Raw genomic sequence first — 22,876 nt, forward strand, 5'->3', positions numbered from 1 at the left:
TTCTGCCAAGCCCCAAACATGGCTTCTCATTGCTGCTTGCAAACTCATCAAGTTGAAAACTTTAATACACTGTAGAGTCTCCTAGAGGGGCCTTGTAAAATATTCTGCTTTTGACTACTTGAACTTGGCATGAGGGGGCACAACTCCATGTTCCTAACCAGTTCCCAAGTGGCACCCTAGAGACCAGCAGGGGATCGTACTTTGAAAAATTAGTTTCTCCGTGAAAACCTGTAGCCTGAACTCTGCACTTGTAGGCAAAGGGAAATTGCCGTCGTTTGGATTATTTCTAAGTTTACTTCTCCCAACAGGGTAGGTCATTGAATGCTTGTCCAATAAAATCTTCAGTGATAAATGGCACCCGACAGAAATGCCAAAACCACCGGGCTTCACTTCCAAAAAAAAAAAAAAAAAAAAAAAAGCCCATCTTTGATTGTAATGTCATCTGTCTGCAAAACACTTCAGAGTTTCTGCTTCCTGGACTTCTATTGGTTTCTAGGGGAGCCTTGTCCCCTTGTAGCAGATGACTACTGGAGCCCCAGTGGGCTATGGGAAGGTCTGACATAGCCCCTATCTCCTGGTCCCTGATCTGATCTGGCTACTACTGTTCCTTGATCCTGGAAGTCTGAGCTGGCCCAAGGCTCTTTGAAGTCGGAACACTTCAGTGACTCTTAGCCAAATTCTAGGGAGAAGCAGAAGAATGTAGGATTGTTTCTTGCCTCCGATGGCAGTTAAATAGAAGCTTCCAGTCATAGCATGAGGTCAAGTGAGACAGCAAAGCAGTTTCCTTTAGTTTCTGGGCCTCATAAGGCACCATAGGAGGCATCCAGAAAAAAGGAGGAGGCCGGCTACGTCAAACTAAAAATCTCTTCGAGCGGTCTAGGCTGAAAAGTGTCTGCAGCCCGCCTGGTTGGTGGTGCTGCTGCAGGATAAGCCCTGAGCAGAGCGGGAGGTCCGAGTGGTGCTTGTCTAGACCCTGGACACACACTTGAAAAAGAGACCTTGGGGCCCTAGGGTGCTAAGGATGGGCACAGGGGTGGGGAACTCTCCTGAAATTCGGACTCCTGCACTGTGCAGGGGCCATGGGAACCCCTAAGTGACAGGCACTGGGGACAGGGTCAGTGCAACATCAGGACCTGTCACCTTCTGACTTTTCACAGCCCTGCCTTGAAGCTGCAGTTGACTTTGGGTCTTGTGCCCCTGGGACAGCTTTCAGAGACCGAGGTGGACTTCCAAATACGACCATCCCCCCGGTGGTCAATCACCTCCCGGTTAGTGAATTTCAAGTCTCAACCAGGCACTGTGCAGAATTCTCAGCTCTTCCTTGTGTGGAAGGCTCTGTCACAGCCTGCTCCCTGTGGAATAAGGGGAGCGGGGGTTGCGGGGAGGGAGATCAGCCTCTTCCAAAGAGCTGGATTTGAATCCTGGCTCTGATCTATCACCTGTACATTGATTGGACCTAATGTGACGATCAAATTCTGATTCCTCACTGTGGACAGATAAATGTGCATAGCTAAATAAATGATGGCTCTTTAAGGACCTGTGATACACTTGGCTCTGTTCTTCTTTCTGCCTAGGGCCACTTCTCTCCTAACTTTTACTTGTGATGACTTGTATTTTCCCCTCCTTTGAAATAACAAGTTTCAAACATACACCAAAGCCAAGGGAAGTGTGCCCCAGGCACCACCAATCACCTGGGACCATCAGCTACGTTACCCACTGGGTGTTAAAAACACAGACACTATCTTTATGACACCTGGCAACATTAGACGTTATTTGTTGATATAATCAACGTCCAGCTTATATTCGCTCCCTGCTCCCCTTGTTTCAAAACCTGTTCCTTTCCTTGTTGATTTCCTTGTTGAATCGGGGTCCCTCAAAGGTCCGTGTTCTAATCTCTTGTGAAAGTCTCTTAGGCATTTGCACATCAGCCTTCTCTGACTCGGCCTCTTTTCTGTGGAATTGCTAGAGCAGTGAGGAGGTCATTCCTTCCCCGGAGCCTCCTGCCCACCTTGCTGAACCCAAACAACAAAGGCAACTCTTTCCTGGGTGTTTACATCTATGCATGTACTTATGTATGTATGTACGTACGTAAGTATGTATGTATGTATGTATGTACATATCATCTATCTGTTCTCCTGCCCTTCCCCGTGTGTGTGTGTGTGTGTGTGTGTGTGTGTGTGAGAGAGAGAGAGAGAGAGAGAGAGAGAGAGAGAGAGAGAGAGAGCATGTAGCATGTGAGTACACAGGTGCCACTAATATGTTGAGGTTAGACCATAACTTGCAGGGATCAGTTCTCTCCTACCAGGGGACCAGGTGTGTTCCAGGGGATCAAACTCAGGTCATCAGGCCTGGCAGTGGCCACAAGCACCTTCCCCACGGAATCAACTCTCAGTCCTTTGGGGCGTATTCAAATGATTAAAAGGACTTCCTTACAGCCCTTTGATATAAACAGGTGGCTCTAACAGTTTTTCTCTTTTTACTTTCTTTCTTTCTCTCCCTCCTTCCCTCCCTCTCTCCTTCTCTCCCTCCTTCTCTCCCTCTCTCCTTCTCTCCCCTCCTTCCTCTCCTCTCTTGCAAGGGTCTTGCTTTGAAGCCTAGGCTAGCTTTGGACTGCTATGAGTTCAAGGCAGTCCTGTCTCTGCTTCCTTAGTGCTAGGATTGCAGGCATTTGCCACCTCGCCTAGAACTCTCTAACAATTTTCAAAATCTAAAAATCATTTCAAATGCAGTAGGAAGGCAAGATTTGATTGAGCTCTGGGTTTAGAGGCAAAATTTTCTGGCAACTTAATTTCTTCCAGGAATATCTTTTTTTGTGCCCTCCCACCTGCTTTCTGAAATCCACCAACCACAATATTTACTCCATCCCCTTTTTTTTCTTCCTTTCCCTTACACACCACCCCCCTCTCTTTTTAGCAGCCACATACAAGTCGGCCATATTAGAGAGATGGAAATAAAGCTTCCTTAATGTTGCATATGTCTCTGAAGTACATCCGTGCATTTTCTTTTTTAGCATCTAACCATTCCTCCCTTGTGGTCCTTGGTTCCTCAATCACCCTTTCCCACAACCCACCCGCCTAACATCACAGTCTGAAAATGCACAGGGATGCCTGGCTACCTCGCCCTGCCTTCAGTCTCACGGGGCTCAGTCTGTTTTTCTCTTTGGGTAAGTTAGAACCACATCTGCATGCTCCTAAGGGTGAGAAGTGCAGCTGGAGCGGAAAGAGGCGGGTGCAGGGGGCAGGAGGGAAGGAATGTGAGCAGCTTCCCTCTGTGTCCTTGGGAAGGGGCGTGCTGGGGATCTGGGACTGCCGGATGCTGGGCTTCTCCGTCCCAGAAATGTTGACTAGAGGGTGAGTGTTGCTTGGGGATGAAAATAATCAAATTTATCAAGAGGTGTTTCGTCCTGTGGATTTCCCTGAAGTGGACCCATGTGGGGGGTGGGGCGGAGCTAGGGTGCTCTGTGGTCTCTTCGGGAATTTTTCTCCTCTTTATCATAATCATCATCATCATCATCATCATCATCATCATCATGTTTTCATTTTCAGCTACTTCCCATGAGAGCTCAAAGGAGTTGCTGGCTTATTTAAAAGTCTCTTTTGTGAGCCCCGTTCCCTGGAATCTGGTGGATTTAAAGGGGAGAGTGTTCTCTAGAGTTAGGGGCAGAGAGTTGAGCCTATCCCACCAATTTGTTGGGATGCGTGTGGGAGGAGGTGGGTATCGGGTTTGAGGACTCTGGGTTGGCAGGAGAGGCACCAGAGTAGCTGCTGCAGAGGCAGGCAGGCACCCCTGGTGTGAACCAGATGGAATGGATGAGGTCAGGTGCCCAGGATCCTGGGAAAAGGAGCAAACTGTAAGTGGAACCTATGGCGAGTTCCTGTAAAACCAGTCTGTAAGGTCCAACCTTGCAGACCACCCTGTTGTAAGGTCCCAAAGCCAATTTCATAGATGAACACATAGATACCTCATACTAGGCAGGTATGTTAGGAGGCATTTATGGGCCTGCTTCCGGACCCCCCCCCCCCCCCAGCCCATAAGGTCTCACTTTGTAGCCTTGGCTGACCTCAAACTTTCAGTGATTCTCCTGTCTTTCTCTTCCTGGGTGATGTGATTACAGACAAGTGCCACCATGCTGGGCTCTAAACCTGCCTTGTGGACAATTTTATTCTTGCTCTTAAAATTCTCTCTGTAGTGCCTGAGGGTCAAGTCTAAGGATCTTAGGTGGGAGTATGCCCCCATTATAAGCTCTCTCAATCTGTCTGTCTCTCTGTTGTTTCTCTGTCTGTCTCTCTGTCCCACCTTCTGTGTCCTTTCTCACTGTGCTGGGTGGTACATCCCCTTTCCCTCTCATGCTCGGTATAGGGCCACAGGGATACCAGAGACATGAAGCAAGACAGAGATTTAACATCTTGCGTCTTTCAGAACTGGACCTAAGTTTAAAGCTAGCTTTGTGTTTTACTTTATAACCATGGGCAAGACCCTACCTACCCTGAGCACCATTTCAACATCACTGCTCCCATGGGAGACTGGAGACTGTCTTTGGCTTGGTGAGCTTGTGACCTGACACACAGCAGGGGCCAACATGCTTCCCGTGAGAATGCTTCCCGTGAGGCCTGGCACGGCATATTTTGTTAAGCCCTCACTCACAGCAGTTACTTGTGGTAGATACTGTGAATCTCTTCACGTTGTAGGGTGGAAACAGAGGCACGGTGAGGTTAAGGAACTCCTCCAATCAGATCATGTGACTAGCAGGAGGGAGCTGAGATGTGAACTCCCAGTGTATCTGGCTTAGCACATTCTTTTAATATTGGGTTTTACTGCCCCCAATGCTCAGGAAGTGGTACTGCTCTGCTGGTATTAATTGGTGAAAAGTCTCAAGTGCAGGTTAAAAGGGGGAGTAGGAGGTGGATCTGAATTTAAAAAAAAAAAAAAAAAAAAAAGGCCAGAGGTGTCGGACAGCTCTCCTCTTAGGCACTGGGCACAGCTTCGTGTCAGATGGAGGCTGTCTATGGCAGCCATAGTTAAGTGAACAAGGCCAGGGCCCTGGCGAGAGGACCAGCCAGCCTGGCCTTGAGGGAGATGGTGTTTTCAATGGAGAGGCCTGTGCATGAGGGCTGCAAGGGGGCAGTGAGAAGAAGTGCATGCTTCACCAGGCCTGTGAGAGTGGAGACCTTGAGCTCCGGGAAGCTGTAAGGAGGCACGCCTCTGGCAGTCCATTCCCTCAGCTACGGAACTCGGATGCTTGCAGTAGCAGTGGCCACTGGGATGCAGGGATACCACAGATTAGGAGGGGGAGTGTATCAGAGGCAGGTTACATGCAGATGACTATAAAGGTGGCAAACAGCTTTTCCCATGACAAGCTCCAGTTGTTTCTCAAGACCATGAGTTCTTCAGCCACTGCCTTGGTCATCAAGATCTGGGCTGTATTTGAGGGGGGCTTAGAGAGTAGAGTGTGGGCTTCAGTTCAACCCTGCACATTTGCTGCTAAGGGCAGGACCTAGATTTGGAGGAGAATGCCTCCTCCCTGCCTACCCATACCCCTGGTGACAAAATTGTATTGAGCACTCACTATGTGCTTCGTGCCGATCTGGACTCAGGGATAGCAACACGAATAAGAAGGAGCTCGCCAGAGCCTCTGGAGAGACCAGGTACATAGGCAACAGCACCTCAGCATTGTGTGTGCTATAAGAACATTGGGCATGCTAATGCCGCAGGTCACCTTTTGCTAACAGCTATGTGTCAGGCTGAGCTTTGCACATAGAGCATGTCACTTAATTGTCCCATTGACCTTAGAGGGGTTAGTGTCCCCTGTATGAGGACATTGCAGCACCAGAACCCTAATGCGCTTGCCCAAGATCATATCAAGATCTCTAGAGTCCCAGGTTTGAACTCCCTACCACTTGGGCCCCCGAGTCACTGGAAGAAATAGGAGCCTGGCTGGGAGAGGACCAGACACTAGGGAAGATGTCATCCAAGCTGTGCCCTATGAGTGGGGTTTGGGGTTTCTGTGGAAGAATTCCACCTTCCAACCTAGAGCAAAAGCCTGAACAAGGCCAGGAGGGGGGGGGGGAAGAGGAGACTGGGAGCTTCAGTGTCCCTAGAGTCCCATGCAGGGTTAAGGTCTGTCAGGAGATGAGGCTGTGATGGGCAGCTGTGCCCCAGATGGGAAAGGCCACCCGGCAGCCACACCCAGGTGCCAGAACTCTGCCCTAGAAGCAGCAGGAAGCCACCGGCATCTCTGAGGTAGGGGACAGGAGCACAGCTTGGTTCCGGCTGCCTGGGGAGGAGATCTGGGCAAGAGAAACTGAGTGGAGAGGCAGGAGAGCAGGTGGGGCTAGACATCACATGTCCCTTGGGGGCAGGAGCTGTCGGAGGAAAATTCTCCTCCCCCCCTGCTTCTCCCTCCCTTTTAAAAAAATTTTTTTTCCCCTTAAGAATAAGACAAGTGTATAGATTGCTGTAGGACTGGAAGAAGGAGAAAAGGAATTTACTTCCAGTCTTTCGAAAAGAGTGTTTGGCAGATAAGCCCTGTTTCAGGGCCTCTGCACAATTGGCCTGGGAGAACGATGGATAGTCAGGGCCTAAAGGACCCAGCTGTGTCAAATACCGGGTTGCCACACCCCACTAACCTCGTCCTGTAAGTTGGGAATCAGGAAACCTAGACCTCAGACCTGGTAACAGATAGGACTTTGGGAAAGTTGTGGATACCATGGCGGACCACTGTCTGCTGGGGACCCTGCTGGAGCCAGGGACTGGAGCTACCATGTACATCTTAGGACTCCTTGAACAGACAGTAACCAGTCCCCAACCCCACCCCACCTCACCCCCAGCTCCGTGTCCTCACCTCAGCCCTGTCTGGAGCCAGGCATAGATTCAGGTTCCAGTTTCTCCCCACTTTCTTCCCTGCTGCTGGGACTGGATCGTTGACATCTGTGGCCACTAGAGGGCACACGAATCCCATTTGGCTCCTCTTGCAGAGCACAGGCAGGGGGAACCCGCATTGCACCTTTCTCTATCCCCTGCCATTAGCCTGAAAAAACGCCTCTGGCTCCCCTGCGACTCCGCCACCTGACTTAGCTGGATCCTTCTAGATGAGATGGGGTGGGAGGGAGATGTGAGCTGATGTTCAAACTGGGGAGGAACAAGGAGGAGAAGGGTGGACTTTACCGAGCCAGCTAGCTTCACAGAACACTTTTGTGGGGAGGGGTGGCCCCCGGGAAGGTGGAAGCCCTTTCATGGGAGGGGCTGGAAAGGTCGGAATGCCCAGCATAGAAGGTAAACTGAGGACAAGCCTCCATCAGTTCCTTTCCTCAGATTTCTCAGTCTCTGCACTGTGGGGGTGGTGTTAATATTTTCTGCACACCTCCCCCTCGTCTGGCACCGGGCCAGGTACTTTTAGACTCGATATGAAAGTGCAAGAGCTGAGAGCCAGGCTTTGTTCCTCTGGGGAGGAGCCCCATCAGCTCCCCAGCTGGCGTTCCCCCTGTGAGCAGCTCTGGGTTCCACTGGAGTCCTCAGTGAGCGGGTGTGGTCTCTAGACCCGCCCCCAGCCAGGGCCTCGGTGGGGATTCCAAGACCAGCAGTCCAGAGAACCTCCTGTTCTTAGGTTGTGAGCTCTGCAGGCCCTTGGCAGGAGTGGGTGTGCAGAGCAGAAGGGTGCTCCAGGCAGGTTTAGCTTCTCTGCTCGCAGGCTGTACCTCTGCTTCTGAAGGGAGGGCCAGCTGGTTTGTGAGAAAACCCAGGATCTTTGCAGCCTGGCTCCTTAGCTAGATCTGTGGTAAATCCAGTCCTGATGTACCCTCAGGCCTAGAGACCATCCCACCTCACCTCTTAGCTCTTTCTGTCCCCAAAGCAGAGTGTTAGGAGAATGCAGTTAATAGCAGCTGGCATCTGCTGAACACTCGGCATTTTCTTTAGTCACTGTAAGCACCCGGTGACAGTGTCATGAACTAGGTTTGCTGGAGGAGGAGGCTGAGGCACGGGGTTGAGGGGGTGGGGGGGATGCAGAGGAGGGGGGAAAGTCTGCTTATATTTCTCATAGTTGACTGGGGCTACAGCTAGGGCGGAACATAAGTGGAATGGGGAGGCATGTGTCTGCCCACCTCAGTAGCTATAATCTTCACTCAGCTGGCACCCCATTGACCGAACCCCAACCTTAAACCAACCCCCTCACCCCCGAAATCATCCCAGCTCCCATGTCCTGCTCCTTGGCCTGGTCCTTGCCCAGCTCTGATCTCAGGTCTTCCCATGCCGGGTCTTGTTCTTTCTCAGATGTATAAAGGTCAAAGCCAGCCTTAGAAATGTGGCCCTTGATGTTCCAAAATGGCTCGCTCCTTCTCAAGTTCGATGCTGTCTGTCTGTCATTCTCCAGGGACTTGTTCCCCAGCCACCCTTAAACTCCCTTCTGCCATATTTTATCCTTATATCCTATGTCATGTAATGCTCCAGACAGCCACGTTCCTATTTTTATCCTTGTCCCTTTATGCCCCCCTCACCAGAATGCAAGCCCCACAACACAGCGACTATGCCTCATACTAGTGACAACTCCCAGGATCTAGGACTAAACACAACCTGGCACACAGTAGGTAATTTACATGTATTTAGTATCGTGAACGAATGAGGGCTGGAGATACGGTTCTGTTGGTAAGGTGCCCGCCTCTACCAACTTGAGGACTTACATTTGATTCCGAGCAGTGAATAAACTGGGTGGGGGTGGGACACCCTTGTAATCCCAGCACTCTGGAAGTGGGGGTAGGCGGGTCAGAAGTCCAAGGTCATCCTTAGCTACATAGCTAGTTCCAAAATAGCCTGGGCTACCAGAGGAGGCTAGCCAGATACACCCCTCCCGCAACACTCCAATGCCAAATGTTGTAAAAACCAAACTGAACCAACCAGACAAACAAACAAACAAAAAACCACGCCCCATATCACAAAATAATGAAAACGAATTTGTGAATGACACTGTCACTGCTGGGGGTTTTGACGTGAGCCATCTCTCTACCCCTGAGCTATGCCCCTGCCCCGTTAATACTAAGCTGATTTTTTTAGAATGAAGTTTTAACAGCCTTGGCAGACGATCGATCGTGGAATTAAGGTCTGGGCTAGTCTGAGGCAGTCCTGGATGTGTCTGTGGAGCACTGTCACAGCTTGGCAGCGCCTGTCTCTGTAACTGGGCCCTGGGCCGCTCACCTGTGCTCCCTCAGCTCTGCTCTGCGGAGCACCGTGGGGGCACTTTTCTCAGCTGCAGCACCAGGCTCTGACCTACCTACGCCTGGTGCCTCCTCCGGTACTTCCGAGGAATTTCTGTTCCCACCCTGCCACCTGCCAACCTGAACCAGCTTTGCGCCATAGCGTTTCCAGGTCAGCATTTCCCAAAGGGGAGAGCATCCATGTAGGCCGATCAGCAAGTCCTCAGAATGAACCTCTTCTTATGGGATGCCTCTTCCTCCATGTCTGCCCTCTTTCTCCTCTGTGTGAGCCTGGAGATAGTCAGTGGCTCGGGGCTGGGCCAAGGGAGAGCAAGGCCTTCCCAGGCTCACCCAGCTTTAGCTGCCTGCCCTATGGGGACAGCGACACTTCCCCTAGATGGATTTAAATAATAATCTGAAGCAAAAAATAATCTGGAGTGGATGGAGAATGGGAAACGGAGGCAAGCCCAGTGAAGCCTCTAGCAGGGAAATGGCGTTGGGGTGGTTAGAGGCAAGTAAAGGGTCTGCCCACAGTGAACTTAGAACAAGCTGAGTTCATTTGGCTGTCCGTGGCCTGGTAGACAATTTGATGGGTCTGTTCTTCACCTGTTCTGTTCCCCTTCTCCTCCTAAGGGCCACATCTGGTGTCCCTCATGTGCTCCGCCTTCCTAACAGCTGTAAAGAGCCCACCCAGCCCATTGCCCCTTAACTCCTCTGCTGCTCTCCGTCTGTTCCCCATTGGCTACAGAAGGGCTGCAACCCTCCACCTGTCACCAAACATCCTCATCAGGTTGTGGTTCTATCTGCAGTGCCCCCGGGGCGGAGCATGGAAGTCGCAGTGCCCACCACTCTTAGTGTCCTCAATGGGTCCAATACCCGCCTGCCCTGTACCTTCAACTCCTGCTACACCGTGAACCACAAGCAGTTCTCTCTAAACTGGACTTACCAGGAGTGTAACAACTGCACAGAGGAGATGGTAAGTCCTGGTGGAGGAGGCAGTGGAGGAAGCAAAAGCCCCAAAGCATGAAGCCCACCATCCCCATCCCACCCCCACCCCATCCCTAGTCCTGCACTGGAACCGGGCCCCAAGAGGACTCTGTGTGGGCTGTCTGATACAGAGGCTATGATGTTGCCACAACTGGATGGCCCTTCCAGGTCTAACACCCTTCCTGCCCATGTTAAGAAAGAAGATGTGGCTGGGCGTAGTGGCACAAGCCTTTAATCCCAGCACTCGGGAGGCAGAGGCAGGCNGATTTCTGAGTTCGAGGCCAGCCTGGTCTACAAAGTGAGTTTCAGGACAGCCAGGGCTATACAGAGAAACCCTGTCTCGAAAAACAAAAACAAAAACAAAAAAACAAAAAAACAAAAAAAGAAAAGAAAGAAAGAGAAAAAGAAGATGCACAGGAAGAGGGTGTGTCCCCACAATCCTCATAGCCCCTTGCGCATGCTCACACAGCGCTCATACTATTCGCCCCTCCCCTCCCAGTTCCTCCAGTTCCGAATGAAGATCATTAACCTGAAGCTGGAGCGGTTTGGAGACCGCGTGGAGTTCTCAGGGAACCCCAGTAAGTACGACGTGTCAGTGACTCTAAAGAACGTGCAGCTAGAAGACGAAGGCATTTACAACTGCTACATCACCAACCCTCCCGACCGCCACCGCGGCCACGGCAAGATCTACCTGCAGGTCCTTCTAGAAGGTAAGAGTGACTGGGCACTCACCGTTCTCCACAGCTTAGCTCAGGGCACTTCAAGGAGGCTGTAACTCCCATCTCATCTTCAGGTGCTTGCCCTGGTGGAAGACATCCACTTGTTCCCTCTAGAGGGAAGAAGTCAGTTCCGAGTAAAACCTTAATTATGCCCATTGTATGGATGAGGAAACTGAGGTTCAAGAGCATACATTTCTTAAGATAACCTAATTCCTATCTTCTATAATTCGATTTGAGTCTGATCTTAATGTCCATGATGTCAAATACTCCATTCTGGGGGTAGCAGGGCCATTTGAAGAGGGCAGTGGCCTAGGCGGCTTTGACTTTCACGAATGCCCTGTCCATGAAGAGGAGTCAAATAATATTCCTTCCTATTTTGGGGAGCAGGGGCGAGAGAGGGAGTTTCCTTTCCAGTTCTGATTCTGCTTCCTTCCCCCCCCCCAGTGCCCCCAGAGCGGGACTCCACGGTGGCAGTCATAGTGGGTGCCTCAGTGGGGGGTTTCCTGGCTGTGGTCATTTTGGTGCTGATGGTGGTCAAATGCGTGAGGAGGAAAAAAGAGCAGAAGCTGAGCACGGATGACCTGAAGACTGAAGAGGAAGGCAAGACGGATGGTGAGGGCAACGCGGAAGACGGTACCAAGTAACCAGAAACCTGCCCTGAAGCCCCCTCCCTGTGCCCTGCCTCCTCTCACTTTCTGCCCTGTACCGTGTGACCCTGCCTGCTCTCTCTTGGTGTGCTTCTCTTGAATAGGACCCCAGTATCGACCTGGGGCCTCACTTCCCATGCCCCCGCCCCTATACCAAGGGTGGTCGTCCTCCCTTTCATCTGAAAACTGCCTTGGCATCTGAGATACGGGAGTCCCAGGGAGAACAGAGAAGGGCTCTCTAATCTGTCAGTCTTTGAGGAAGAAAGATTTGTGTGGTCCCAAAGACAGGATGGGAGAGAGAGGGCAGCGGGAGAAGAGGTCGGCTGACCGTCTTGTCTAGGGCTTGGTCTGGTGGCGGTTTAAACTGTGGGAGTAGCAGTTTGTGTGTGGTGGGGGGTTCTGTGCTGGCCAGAGGCACCATGGGAATGACTTGTGAGGATGGCTGCTCCTATCCCGGAACAGCCATCAGCTGGAGATGAAGGTGGAGTCCTACCATTTGTGAAAGCACTATTTAAAGGGATGACTGTGCGTTTCCAGGGTACTCAAGGAAAGATAGGGCTGAGGCATTTTTTGGACGTGAGCCTTGGCCCAGAGAACTCTGTTCTGGCCTCGTTTCTATCACTAGCCACTCCCACAGAGGCTCTGGTTACTGTGGGCTACTGCTCCATGGGGGATGCTGTCCTTAGGTAGGATCCTATCCTACCCTAGGGCTGCCCCTTAAGAGACCTGTGAGGGGCTGACGGTGCGGGCTTTGCCGTATACACATGGCTGTCTTCTCTTGGCCACAACCAGCAGCCGTCAAGCCTCAGAACTGGGGTGTGTTTGGGGGGAGTGGAGCTGTGTATAGGGGCAACTTCCTGCAGGGCTTTGGTTTGGGGATTTCCTAGTTGCTCTTGGCAGGAATTCTCTGCCTGGCTTTCCGCAAGATGGAAGAGAAGGCCGGGATGCATGAAATATGAGGGCATGCTGAAGGAGCCTCTGAACCCTGCCCCACCCCCAACCCCACCCCGGAACTCCCTTTGTAGGGGAGAAAGTCACTCCTTTGGGAAGCCTACATTCACTGCCGTTTTACTATCATTATAAGAAACTTGTTATAAGTCCAGAGATGGGAGAAAGGCAGGGTAGAAATGGCTAATTGGAGAGGATCCTGTTGGGACATGCTCAGAGAACTGACACAGAGCCTCCTGCAGATGGGGACACTAAAGTTCCAAGTGACCGACAGAAGCTGAAAGCATTGCCCATGTTCTGGCTCCTTGGTCACCAGTTAGAATAAATAGAGCTTCCTGGTGGGAGAGCCTCAAGCCTTGGCGGTGTTTGTGCACCAGTAGTGGTGGGGTTCATCTAGCCCCTCTCTGCTTCCAGGAACTCAGCCCCTACAAGCTCAGGGAGTTAGCTGTTCAGGGTAGGGAAAGAGTGTGGTAGGAGACAGGACCAAGACAGTCTCAGGGACCAATACTTGCCTCAGATAGCCACTCGAAGAGACAATGGTGGCTGATGGAAAGTTCAGCTTAATTCACTTCAATCCAACAACCATTTACTGAGTTTATGCTGTATGCCAGGCACCATGCCGGGTTTCAGGGGTGCCTACAAAGCCATAACAGAGTCAGGGACTGCCAAATCTGTACTATAGGACCAAGATTATTATTATTATTATTATTACTATTATTATTATTATTACTATTACTATTATTATTATTTTGGTGCATCTACTTTCACCACCATAGCCACTGCTTCCACAAGAGAGTCAGCGGTTGAGACTCTTGAATCTGAGGTTTGGGAAAGTGAAGGTGCCAGGGAAGGGGGAAGGGACTGCTGGGAAGGGTGTAGGGGTCAGGTAGGTTGGGCACGGAGTAGGGAATGGTTAACTAGCCAGAGAGCGCCTGGGTAAGGGGAATCTGACCCTTCTGGAAGTTCTAATCTCTTTGGCTCAGTACCTTACTGCCAAACAACACACTGCCAATGGGAGTGGGAGAGACCACCGGGTGCCTGGAGCAGGTGAACACTGCCCATCCTTCAAGCAAGCCAACGAGGAGTAGAGAGATGAGCTGTGGGCTCCCCAAGCCGGCTGAAACCAAGGGTGGTGGTGCATATATAGTTCTGCAGCTTGGAGTGGCCAGTTTTCATCACCTGGCATGTGCCCTCTTCTTCCACAGTGCACAGACAAGGGACTTGGCTTTTGCGGTCCGGTCTCCTAACATTTTTGGGGGGGTGGGTGGTGGTTACTTGTGAGATTTCCCCTACAGGGTTGTACTAATAAGCTGCCTCTTAAAGAAATAAAGTTTCTCGGGGTCTTTTTCTTTTCTGCCCTGATGGGATGGGGTCCAGGGAAAGCAATGGCTGCCTCTGGACCTCATGGGCTGGGGCAGGAGCCATTTCTGCCCCAGGTATTTGCCCTCATGTGCATTTGCTTTTGGAGACACTTAGACCCTCCTCCAGGGTCTCTGGGCTTGCGCTTGAGAACAAAACTTGGCTTCTGTGAGGTGGGGTGGGAAACTGTGAGATGTTCCTACAGGAGCCGTTGCTCAAGCTTGCTTCTTAGCTTATGCCTGCAAACTGCTCTCTTGCTGCAGTGTGGGCTCCGAGCTCTGCTCCTCGCTGAATGCTCCCACTACTGTGCTCTCAATCTCTCCTGCCTCTCCTGCTCTCCCAGAAGCCCCTCCTCACATCCCCTCTGCCTCTGCCTCTGCCTCTGTCTCTGCCTCTGCTTCTGCCTCCTAATTAAGGGCCACTGCATAGAAAGGCTGGCTGGCTAACCTGCGGGATTCAGCTCATGAGAACAAAGTGCAATATTTCAGGACTGAAAGTGCCTTGCAGTGCCTTGGAACTGGCTTTGGAAATAGCTGTCTGCCCCTCCAGCTGCAGGCAGACTCATCAGCTAGTCCCCCTTTATCAAATGAGAAAAGCTGATTGGATCAATGTTTCCCCGTGAGTCTCCCTGGGAAAGTTGGACTGCTACATACATACAAGATCAGGTTAAGCATAGAGACAGGTGGAAATACCAACCAGGTCCAAAGAAGTTAATCCCAGGCCATAGGAATGGCTTGCTGCAGTTGGAACGGGTGACAAATTAAGAGAACTTTTTTCCTACATATGTCTTAAGAATAGACAGCCTTGCTGTGCCTCCTGCGATGTCTTCCTTTATTGACGCTTGCTGATGCGATTGTACATAGCCTTTCTATATAGGTAGAGATATATTATATATATATATATATATATATATATACATATAAAACATCTCACTATGCCCGCCCCAAAAGTTACACTGTGGGGTGGAGGGTGTAATCACCGCTCAGTGTTTCCAAGTACCAAAGGTTCATCATGGAATGTTCTTTCTGCTAATTTTTAGGGGAGAACCCAGCTGCATACATAGCAAGTGCTTAAGCAGGTTTAGGTTCTACCTCCTGTTTGTTGGTTGGGAGGGGAGAGAAGCTTAAACAAATGGCCTTCTGTGACCCGGCTGCGGGAGCAGGCTGGATTTCTACAGCAGTTTGTCGGATTGCTTGGATCTATTGGCTGCAATAAACACACTGTCTCCCCGGAACATCTCTCTAGTGTGGTTTTCTTCCTGGGGTGCCGACTGGGGAAGGGGAAGGCTTTGCTGATGAGAAGCCCCGATGCTCCTTCTCTGTGATGCCATGCACACCACTGGGTATGAAGACCTCAAAGACTTGCCTTGCAAGGAAGAACAAAGTCTACCTGCCCCGACCCCTCTGGAGGACTCTGCCCTCCATGCTAACCACTCTGAGGCAGGTGGCTGGTCACCCGCTTCCAGAGAGACTTGGGGTTACCTCTGGGATGAAGACAAGCCTCTAGCATCCAAGGCCGACTGCTCTGAGGATGTACCTATACTTCCCATAGAGATGGGCCATCCTTCCTGCTCCTGGGTTCTTACCAGTGTCTGACTAGGTCGAGCTCTCACGCTTGCTCTGGATTCTGGAAAGAGAGGATGACAGCTGGTCAGAGTGCCCCTGTGCAGCTTCGGTGGGGAGGGTGGCTGGTGAGAGGTCACACTGCCCCTGTCTCATCTGCCTTTGCATCACTGTACCGTATTTACCTAGTGCTGAATCAGCCTCAAGACATTCAACAATCAGGGAGGTGGCTCAGTGGCTAAATTCCTTTGCCACAAAGCCCGACAACGTGGGTTGCATTCCTGGGATTCATGATAGAAGGAGAGAATCAACTCCTGCATATAAACATACACACACACACACACACACACACACACACACACATGCACGCGCGCACATGTTTAAACAACGTTCAAGACCAAGGCCAACCTTCTGTTTGGGGTCTCCATTGTCTAGGGGCTTAAACTTTCTAAATGTCCAGGAAAATTTATAAGTAGCAAGTAATTTTTCATATTTCAGTCTGTCCTCTGGTGACCTGGAGACCCACCTTGGTGGTTAGTGGTCAGGAATATTCCAGGAAGAACTCAGGATTAGTAACCCTGATGCTCATGATGACCACAGATGCTACCCAAGGGAGACAGTAGGGAAGCAGCAGTGATACCCAAAGATGGTCGGCATTAACAGAGCCAGAAGGCCTTCATTTAGAAGGGAGCCTATTCCCTGTTGGTCGCCACTAACAGAGCCAGAAGGCCTTCGTTTAGAAGGGGGCCTATTCCCTGGAGCTCCTGAGTCCTGAGGGCAGGAGGTCAAAGATGGTGTCTTCGTTCTTAAGAGAAGAACTGAGGTGCGAGCCTGAGTAGAAGCACCAGGGAGACTGCCTGGTGCCTTCAGGGTGGACACGGGTTCCTGATGCCCAGATGTGTCACCAATAGCCACCTCCCTCCCACCCCCAGCTAAGAACACCTGGAAGGTTCAGACTGTGCCTGGCTTCTAGGACGGGGAGATTCAGGTACTTATCCTAACTTGATGTCTTTGGGGTTGGCTGGGAGAGTTTGGGTTGTAGCTCAAGTTGCCATGGGGGCAAAGATTTCCCTCACCCTACTTCCTCCTCTTATTGGTCAGGTCACTGGCTTCCTGAGTTCCTCAGCCAGGCTGAGAGGACCAAACCAAGCCGTCCCTTCACTCTCCTGAGAGCCACATGTGGGATAGGAATCTGGATCACAGGAACGCAGCCAGCACGTGGATATTTACAACCTCAGAGATGGGACGACCCCACCGAATACACAGCCAGGTCTCCTCATTGTCATAAAGGGGAAACAGAGGACCAGAATTGGCTTATGGCTGAATGTAGAATCAAGAATAGAGAGGGTCTTGCAGTGGGCAAAAATAACTGCCTTTCTTCCCTTCCTGCCCCTCTCCCCCATCTAATGTTGGGCCTAGACTACCTCGGCACAGCAGCCCTTGGTAACCCAACTCCTGCCTCGCCCCTTTCTCTGGCCTGTGTTCGTACAGAAGAGGTTCGTGGTTCCTTAATGCTTAGTTTTCAAGACAGACATTCAGAGGATGGAAGTCATGGGGTTGGCTAATGGCAGGGTCAGAGCCCTGGTCTGTCTTCTCCAGGCTGACCCAGTGCCCATGGCAAGAACCACTCTCCTTTACTTCTCACTAGCCCGCCATGCTCACTAGCCTGGCTTGCCTTTTACTGGCTTGTATGCCTGCTCTTTGTAGGTTATGACTCTCCCACCCATCTTGCAGGGGAAGGATGGCAACCACACTCTTAGGTGAGAGGAACCCAGGGCAGGGCCTGATGGGTGCACACTGGGCACCTGGCTGTGTGACAGATGGACAAGTTCCCATTGTGCCTCTTGGCTTTCGCCACTATCACCTTGGGACTCAAAAAGGTCCTTGTTGCTGGGACTCTTTCAGAGAGCCCTGGTGGCTTGCTCTCCTCCTCACAGTCTCACTCCGAATCGCCCCAGGTTCAAGCTATTTCTCATATCCAAGGTGCCAGCCACCTCTCAAGAGAGGCTCCCACCAGAGGGCGAAAGTTCCAGGGACCCAGAAGCAAGGTGTCCAGCTAGAACTCATATCTTGAATTGTAACATGGCATACAGAGGAGTCAGCCAAGGGCCCCATTCTCCCGTAGGAGAGAAAAGACCCCAGATTGAGACGGGAGAGGAGGCTACAGTTGGAGAAGGGGAATAGAGACCCTGAGAAGTGTGAACTGGATAACCTGGTGATGTAGATTTCCTTCCTTGGTCAATAATGACCTTGGAAGTCCAGGAAGTGTTATGGGGAAGGGAACCAGATTCTGGATACTGACCTTGGCTACTTGGGGTTCTGTGGAAGGGGAGCATCCTTTGCAGTCCCAGCAAAGTCACATTTATCTCAATCCCAGCAGCAGGTCTACCAGATCATTTATCCCAGTAGACTGAGAGGCTCCCCACCCCCTCTCTACATGGATACAAGGGCAGAGGAAGATGGTATCCTTAGCCAGGAAGGGAAGTGTGTATCCCAGCTGTTGGCAAACCTAGTGGGGGAAGGCTGTGGTTACACGGATCAGACTGGTCTCATTCAGCCCAAGGCGAAACACTAGGACTGACTGGTGGAGGCAGCTATTGATCCAGTGGAGGTCAGCTGTGCAGACGGTGAGTTTCCCAAGGTAATGAGATCTCCATCCCCCAAGGTATTCAAGCATAGCTTTGGAGGTGTTGTCAAGAAGATTCAAGTATCGGATCGTTCCTTTAGATAGCCTTGCAGCCCTTGCTTTAGGGCTCACATGATAGAAGCAGGATTAACCCTTGCTTGGAGATAAATAACAATAACCCCTTCATCTGTCTATTCAGCCGTGATCTTCGCCAGGCTTTCTCCGTACCTTTGTACCCCATGTTTTACACTTATTTATTTAGTGTGTGTGTGTGTGTGTGTGTGTGTGTGTGTGGTGTGTGTTGGTCAGAGGACAACTTGCAAGAGTCATTTCTCTCCTTCCACCATATGAGTTTTGGGTATTGAACTCAGACTGTCGGGCTGGCACAGGCACCCACTGAGCCACCTTACCAGTCCTGTTTACACTCTCTTACCCATATCTTCTTTACATAATTTAGAAGGATGGGGGTGACGGTGTTGTCAAACCCCTAGACAGAATGAGAAAAATAGCTGGAAGAGACATTTGAAGCCAGTTGCTTCTGTGGAGTTTCTTTCCAACGATTGAGCCAAGTCTAACTTGCCTTCTCTGACCTGCCAGCCAGAGCTGTGGCTTCTCCTGTCCTTACAGAGAAGATGATGCATAAAAGATGAAAGTCCCCACCCTTCCCCCATGGGCGGTTCTTCCCCTCTTACCTCTCTGAGTTCTGCCACATTCCTGCCCCTCCTGTCACATAGTATGCTTTCCACCGAAACTGTCCCTGTTTGTAGGACTAGGGATAGCTTTCATGTCCCACCTCAACGGGCTTGAATGACAGCTGGCTAGACCTATAAGAACAGTCACTATTTACTAAGTACCTGCTGTGTCGGGCACTGGCTAGGTAATCTATATCAGTCTAGCCAATCATAAAGACTCGCCCCAAATGCTCCTTCCTTTCTTATTTCTGCTGTAGTCGGCATGTGTACAAACAAGGGGGTGTGGCTAGGAAACTGCAGAGCTGATTAAGAGGCTAGGGCCGTGTGAAACCAAAGTCATCACTTTATAGCATAAGGACAATGGACTGGCTCCCGAAGGGGCAAAGACTTAGGGGCAGGTGTTGGCAAGGTTGAGTTGGGCCAACTCCAAAATGCTCATGGTGATGTAGGGGTCAGAAGGAGCAGAGGCAAACCTTTCTCAGAGGCCTCTAGTGTCCCATTTGGACCTGGTGCTCTGCCTCCCTGCTTCTGTGAGTAGGTGGCGGCCTCTGCTGGCCACCTTTTCTCCCTCTTGGCCTCTAGCTCCTCCTGTCCTTAGCCGCCTGGCCTACACTCTCCTAATCTCTGACTCTTCAGTTTGTCACACTCTTACTCCCTGAATCTGTTTGTATTCCACCCGGGAAAGATGCCACCTCTTAATGTTTCCTTTCCACCTCCCCTCTTCCTTTCCCCTCCTCTTCATCCCATCCTCTCTCCTCCTCTCGAATGCCTCCTCTCCTAGCTGCCCCCAACACCCACCCTCAAGCACCAACTAAAATGGTCGTGGAGAGAACAGGATTAGGATATTTAGTATCCTGCCTGGGATTCGACACAATTTGTAGTTTTGTACCAAGTACCCATTTGAGGGGCAGGATAGTGCCCTGGTTTCTAGGAGCACATGTGGCCATTTAGCCGGTATGACAGTCTCATGTTGAACAGCAGCTGCAATGTATTACAAAACTTTCCAAAGCCTCCAGATCCCATGCCTCTTGAGCCCCAATCCTCCACTGATAAGAGGGCACTTGATGACCCAGGGAGCAGTTAAACATAGCTCTGGATTGCTGGTTAGGGTAGCTGCCTAGGGGCTTCAGTCCCCACCCCAGTGGTCCCCAAGAAAGATGCCCAGGACTCACCCATCTCTCAGCTGCTTCTAGGAGTGGCCACACACCCCTCTCCAGCTTGGGACTGTCCGGTCAGCATGTCTCCGCTTGGGATGGTTTGGCTCCCTCCTCCCTCTACTTTCCTCCTTCCAATGAGCTCATCTGTCTGGGGCTCCCCATCCCCCTTTGCCTGAAAGGATGTTTGGAGGAACCTGAAAAAAGGGGGAAAAGGGGGTGGGGGTGGAGGGAGTGACTGCTTACCTGCCTATACCCTGAGCTCCTAGGAAGTGAGGACAGGTGAGAAGAGAGACCTCTCCTCAAGAGGAAGGGTTAGAGGGAGTTTAGCGCTGTACCAACTCACTAATGTCCTGGGAGCCCCGGTTGAACTGGGGTGGCAGCGCAGCATCCTTTACTGGACTGTTCAGCCACGTGCCTGCCTGCGGGTTGGTTTGGTGCATGCTGTCTTGTTAACTCTCTCAGTACCTGCCAAACTTCTGTGGATGCTAAAAGATAGTGGCTGAGTGAGGCAGGGAGAAGGGGGTATGAACACATTCAGATGCTATAGAAAGAGGCTCCCAAACACTGGCCAGGACAGCATCAGCTCAAGCCCCCACCCGCCCAAATGGCAGAAGAACTTGTGAGCTTTTAACTTTAAAATGCAGAGAATCCTGTGCTTGTAGTGGATCTGTCTGAGATGGGGACCCAGGGCAGGCAAGACGCAGATGCAGCTCCTGGTAGGGATCCAAGGTCTGAAGGAAGCCATAAGGTGAGGGTGTAGGGCCAGCTCCCTGCAGAACTCACAGTCAGTGGCACTCTGCAGTACCTGCAGCGTCCTGGGAAGAGCGTGAGGGCTTCTGGGGGAGGGAGGGAAGGCGGAAGACAAGGACAATGGAGGAGCGAGATAGAAAGGAGCTGCCCTGCCAGGTTCCTGCACCTTAGGAAGAATGCCTCTCAAATCAGCTCTGGGACCTCATCCTACTCTTGCCACCCCCCTTTCCTCTCATGCAGGGTACTGGCCTACTGGCTGGGAACTGACAGGGGGGTCTTCCATCTGCCGGCAGGGTCACCTGTAGAAGGTGATCCTGTGGAGCTAGAGAGTGTCTTCTGGTGTCAGAACCACTGGGAGGCCTTCATTACTGTGATCCTGACCCCTTTTGGTGACATCTCTAGATGTTCCCCTGTTCCAAAAGCAGGGACCCCCCTCTCCTCCCTAACTCTATTCTAGCCCCTTAGGAGGCTTAGGGAAGTGGGCTTTCTGCTGAGTCTGTTGTCTGTGGTCAGATAGGGTTTGGGGGCGAACCTACCTGAATTCCCAAGGAAGCAGCTCCTTACACGTAAACCTGGGCTGTTTCTGCCAGCTTGAGGAATGGATGATTGCCTGACAGCCCTTTGGCTCTGGTCCATCCCAGCTCAATATCCATGCAAACTTCAAGGGATTTCTGAGCCAGACCTGTGTGTGGCACCCATTCCCGGAGAGCTGTACCTCCAGATACCCACCTCCCTGGAAGGAAATGTACATTTTGCGTGCTCTCCCATGACTAGAGGCCTTGGGGAGGAAAGAGAAGCTGATCTGGTGGGACTCCTTAAGAGTTTCCCAAAGGTGGGGAGGAGGAATGGGACCTGTCCCTTGGCCTCCTCAGGAGGACCCTCTTAGCTCTGGTATCATGGAGCGGGAGTTGTGAAACCACGCCCCAAAGGGGCACCAAGCCCGGATTTACCTGTGACCGTGGCCCACACCTACTCCATCCCTGGAACACATATTCCTCTGTGTGTGTTTGGGAGGTGTGAGGGCACAGTAAGGGTCCTCCAGCTAAAGCTTCAGGGAAACAGCAGATTAGGAGATGTGGGGGGGGGGCACTCAGGGGGAACTGGTCACTTCCCTCTGCCACCAGGGTCTAAAGATAACTCTGGAGTTCTGTTCCCCCTCCCTTCTTGTTTTCTGGGCAGGGGTCACTTTCTTTCCCTCTGGCTCACCTCCTCTCACCTCAGCCTGGGAGAAACATGACCCTGCTGTAAAAATAACACAGGCAGCCTGGATGCCTGGCCTGGCTTACACAGCGGAAGGCCTTCCCAAAGGTCAAACCTCTCCTGGATGTGGCTTCCCCTCTGGGGCCCCAGGCTTCTTTGAACTCAGATGTGTTGTGTGTTCAGCCTGTGTGCCCAGCGCTCTGCCAAGCATGTTAACACGTGTTTATCTCTTTGAGTCTTTACATCCAGTTCTGTTTCTAACGTTGGAAAGGGCCGGTGCAAAAAGGTACAGGTCTCAATGTAGGTAATAAATCAGGATAGTCTGCAAGGCGTGGTGGAGAACACCTTTCATCCCAGCACTCGGGAAGAAGAGGCAGGTCAATCTCTGAGTTCCAGGACAGCTTGGCCTACAGGGCTACACAGAGAAATCCTGTCTCAAAAACCACCACAACGACAGCAGGAACAGCAAATCAGGGTCACTAAGTAAAGTTTATCTCCCATCCTCTACCTCTGACTGTTTTTCCTTGATGGCCTAGAAGATGGAGTTCAAATGAGATTTTTTTCAGACTCTTCCCCAGTCATCTTGCATCTGTGACTGGTCCTGCAAAGACAGGAGCTCCACCCACCTGCTCATCAAACTTACCCACACAGCTGCCATTAGACCCCTTCTTGGGTCTGTGGCACACTCCTTATTTCAGAGGAAAGACTGAAGAGGAGTCCAACTCAGCAACCCCTAGGGGAAACACTAGATTCTTGGATCCCCAGAACCCTTTAGAACTCAGAGGAGGTGAGCTCCCTGCAGTGGTCCCCTGGACTCATGGGCTGGCATGAGATCCTCTAAAACTGGGAGCCCAGGGCTGCCCTCCCTGTGGCCTAGGGTTGAGGATGATGCTATTTTGCACGACCTCAGGAGGTAAGTATCATGCGGTCACCATCCAGCAGACAGCAGAGACTTCTCCAGAAAGTTTCGTGCTTTTTTCGGAGTTCTCCAGCAGCAAACACCTGGCATCAGAGCTGCTCAACTACCATGACAACCAATGAAGC

At 51.4% G+C, this 22,876-nt stretch overlaps 1 protein-coding gene across 2 annotated transcripts; it reads left to right on the forward strand.

Annotated features, from left to right (window-relative positions):
• The first annotated feature begins 2,918 nt into the window (after window positions 1-2,918).
• On the forward strand, window positions 2,919-15,070 carry Scn2b (sodium voltage-gated channel beta subunit 2). 2 transcript variants are annotated; one of them, XM_021207744.2, is made up of 4 exons: window positions 2,919-3,163; window positions 9,995-10,161; window positions 10,672-10,882; window positions 11,336-15,070. In XM_021207744.2, exons 1-4 carry the CDS (start codon window positions 3,094-3,096, stop codon window positions 11,533-11,535), a joined length of 648 nt encoding a protein of 215 aa, XP_021063403.1. In that variant the 5' UTR covers window positions 2,919-3,093; the 3' UTR covers window positions 11,536-15,070. The 2 variants fall into 2 exon arrangements, with proteins under 2 accessions (XP_021063403.1, XP_029398604.1); XM_029542744.1 differs by lacking the exon at window positions 2,919-3,163 and adding an exon at window positions 3,252-3,350.
• Window positions 15,071-22,876: the final 7,806 nt, after the last annotated feature.

Source organism: Mus pahari, chromosome 10 (genome assembly GCF_900095145.1).
Source record: "Mus pahari chromosome 10, PAHARI_EIJ_v1.1, whole genome shotgun sequence".
NCBI lineage: Eukaryota > Metazoa > Chordata > Mammalia > Rodentia > Muridae > Mus > Mus pahari.

Bases quoted from the DNA above. Each gene is read 5' to 3' on its own strand.
- Scn2b (XM_021207744.2), top strand. From the start codon at position 3,094: ATGCACAGGGATGCCTGGCTACCTCGCCCTGCCTTCAGTCTCACGGGG. The intron at 10,162-10,671 runs GTAAGTCCTGGT...CTCCCCTCCCAG, and splicing joins ACAACTGCACAGAGGAGATG to TTCCTCCAGTTCCGAATGAA. The intron at 10,883-11,335 runs GTAAGAGTGACT...CCCCCCCCCCAG, and splicing joins CCTGCAGGTCCTTCTAGAAG to TGCCCCCAGAGCGGGACTCC.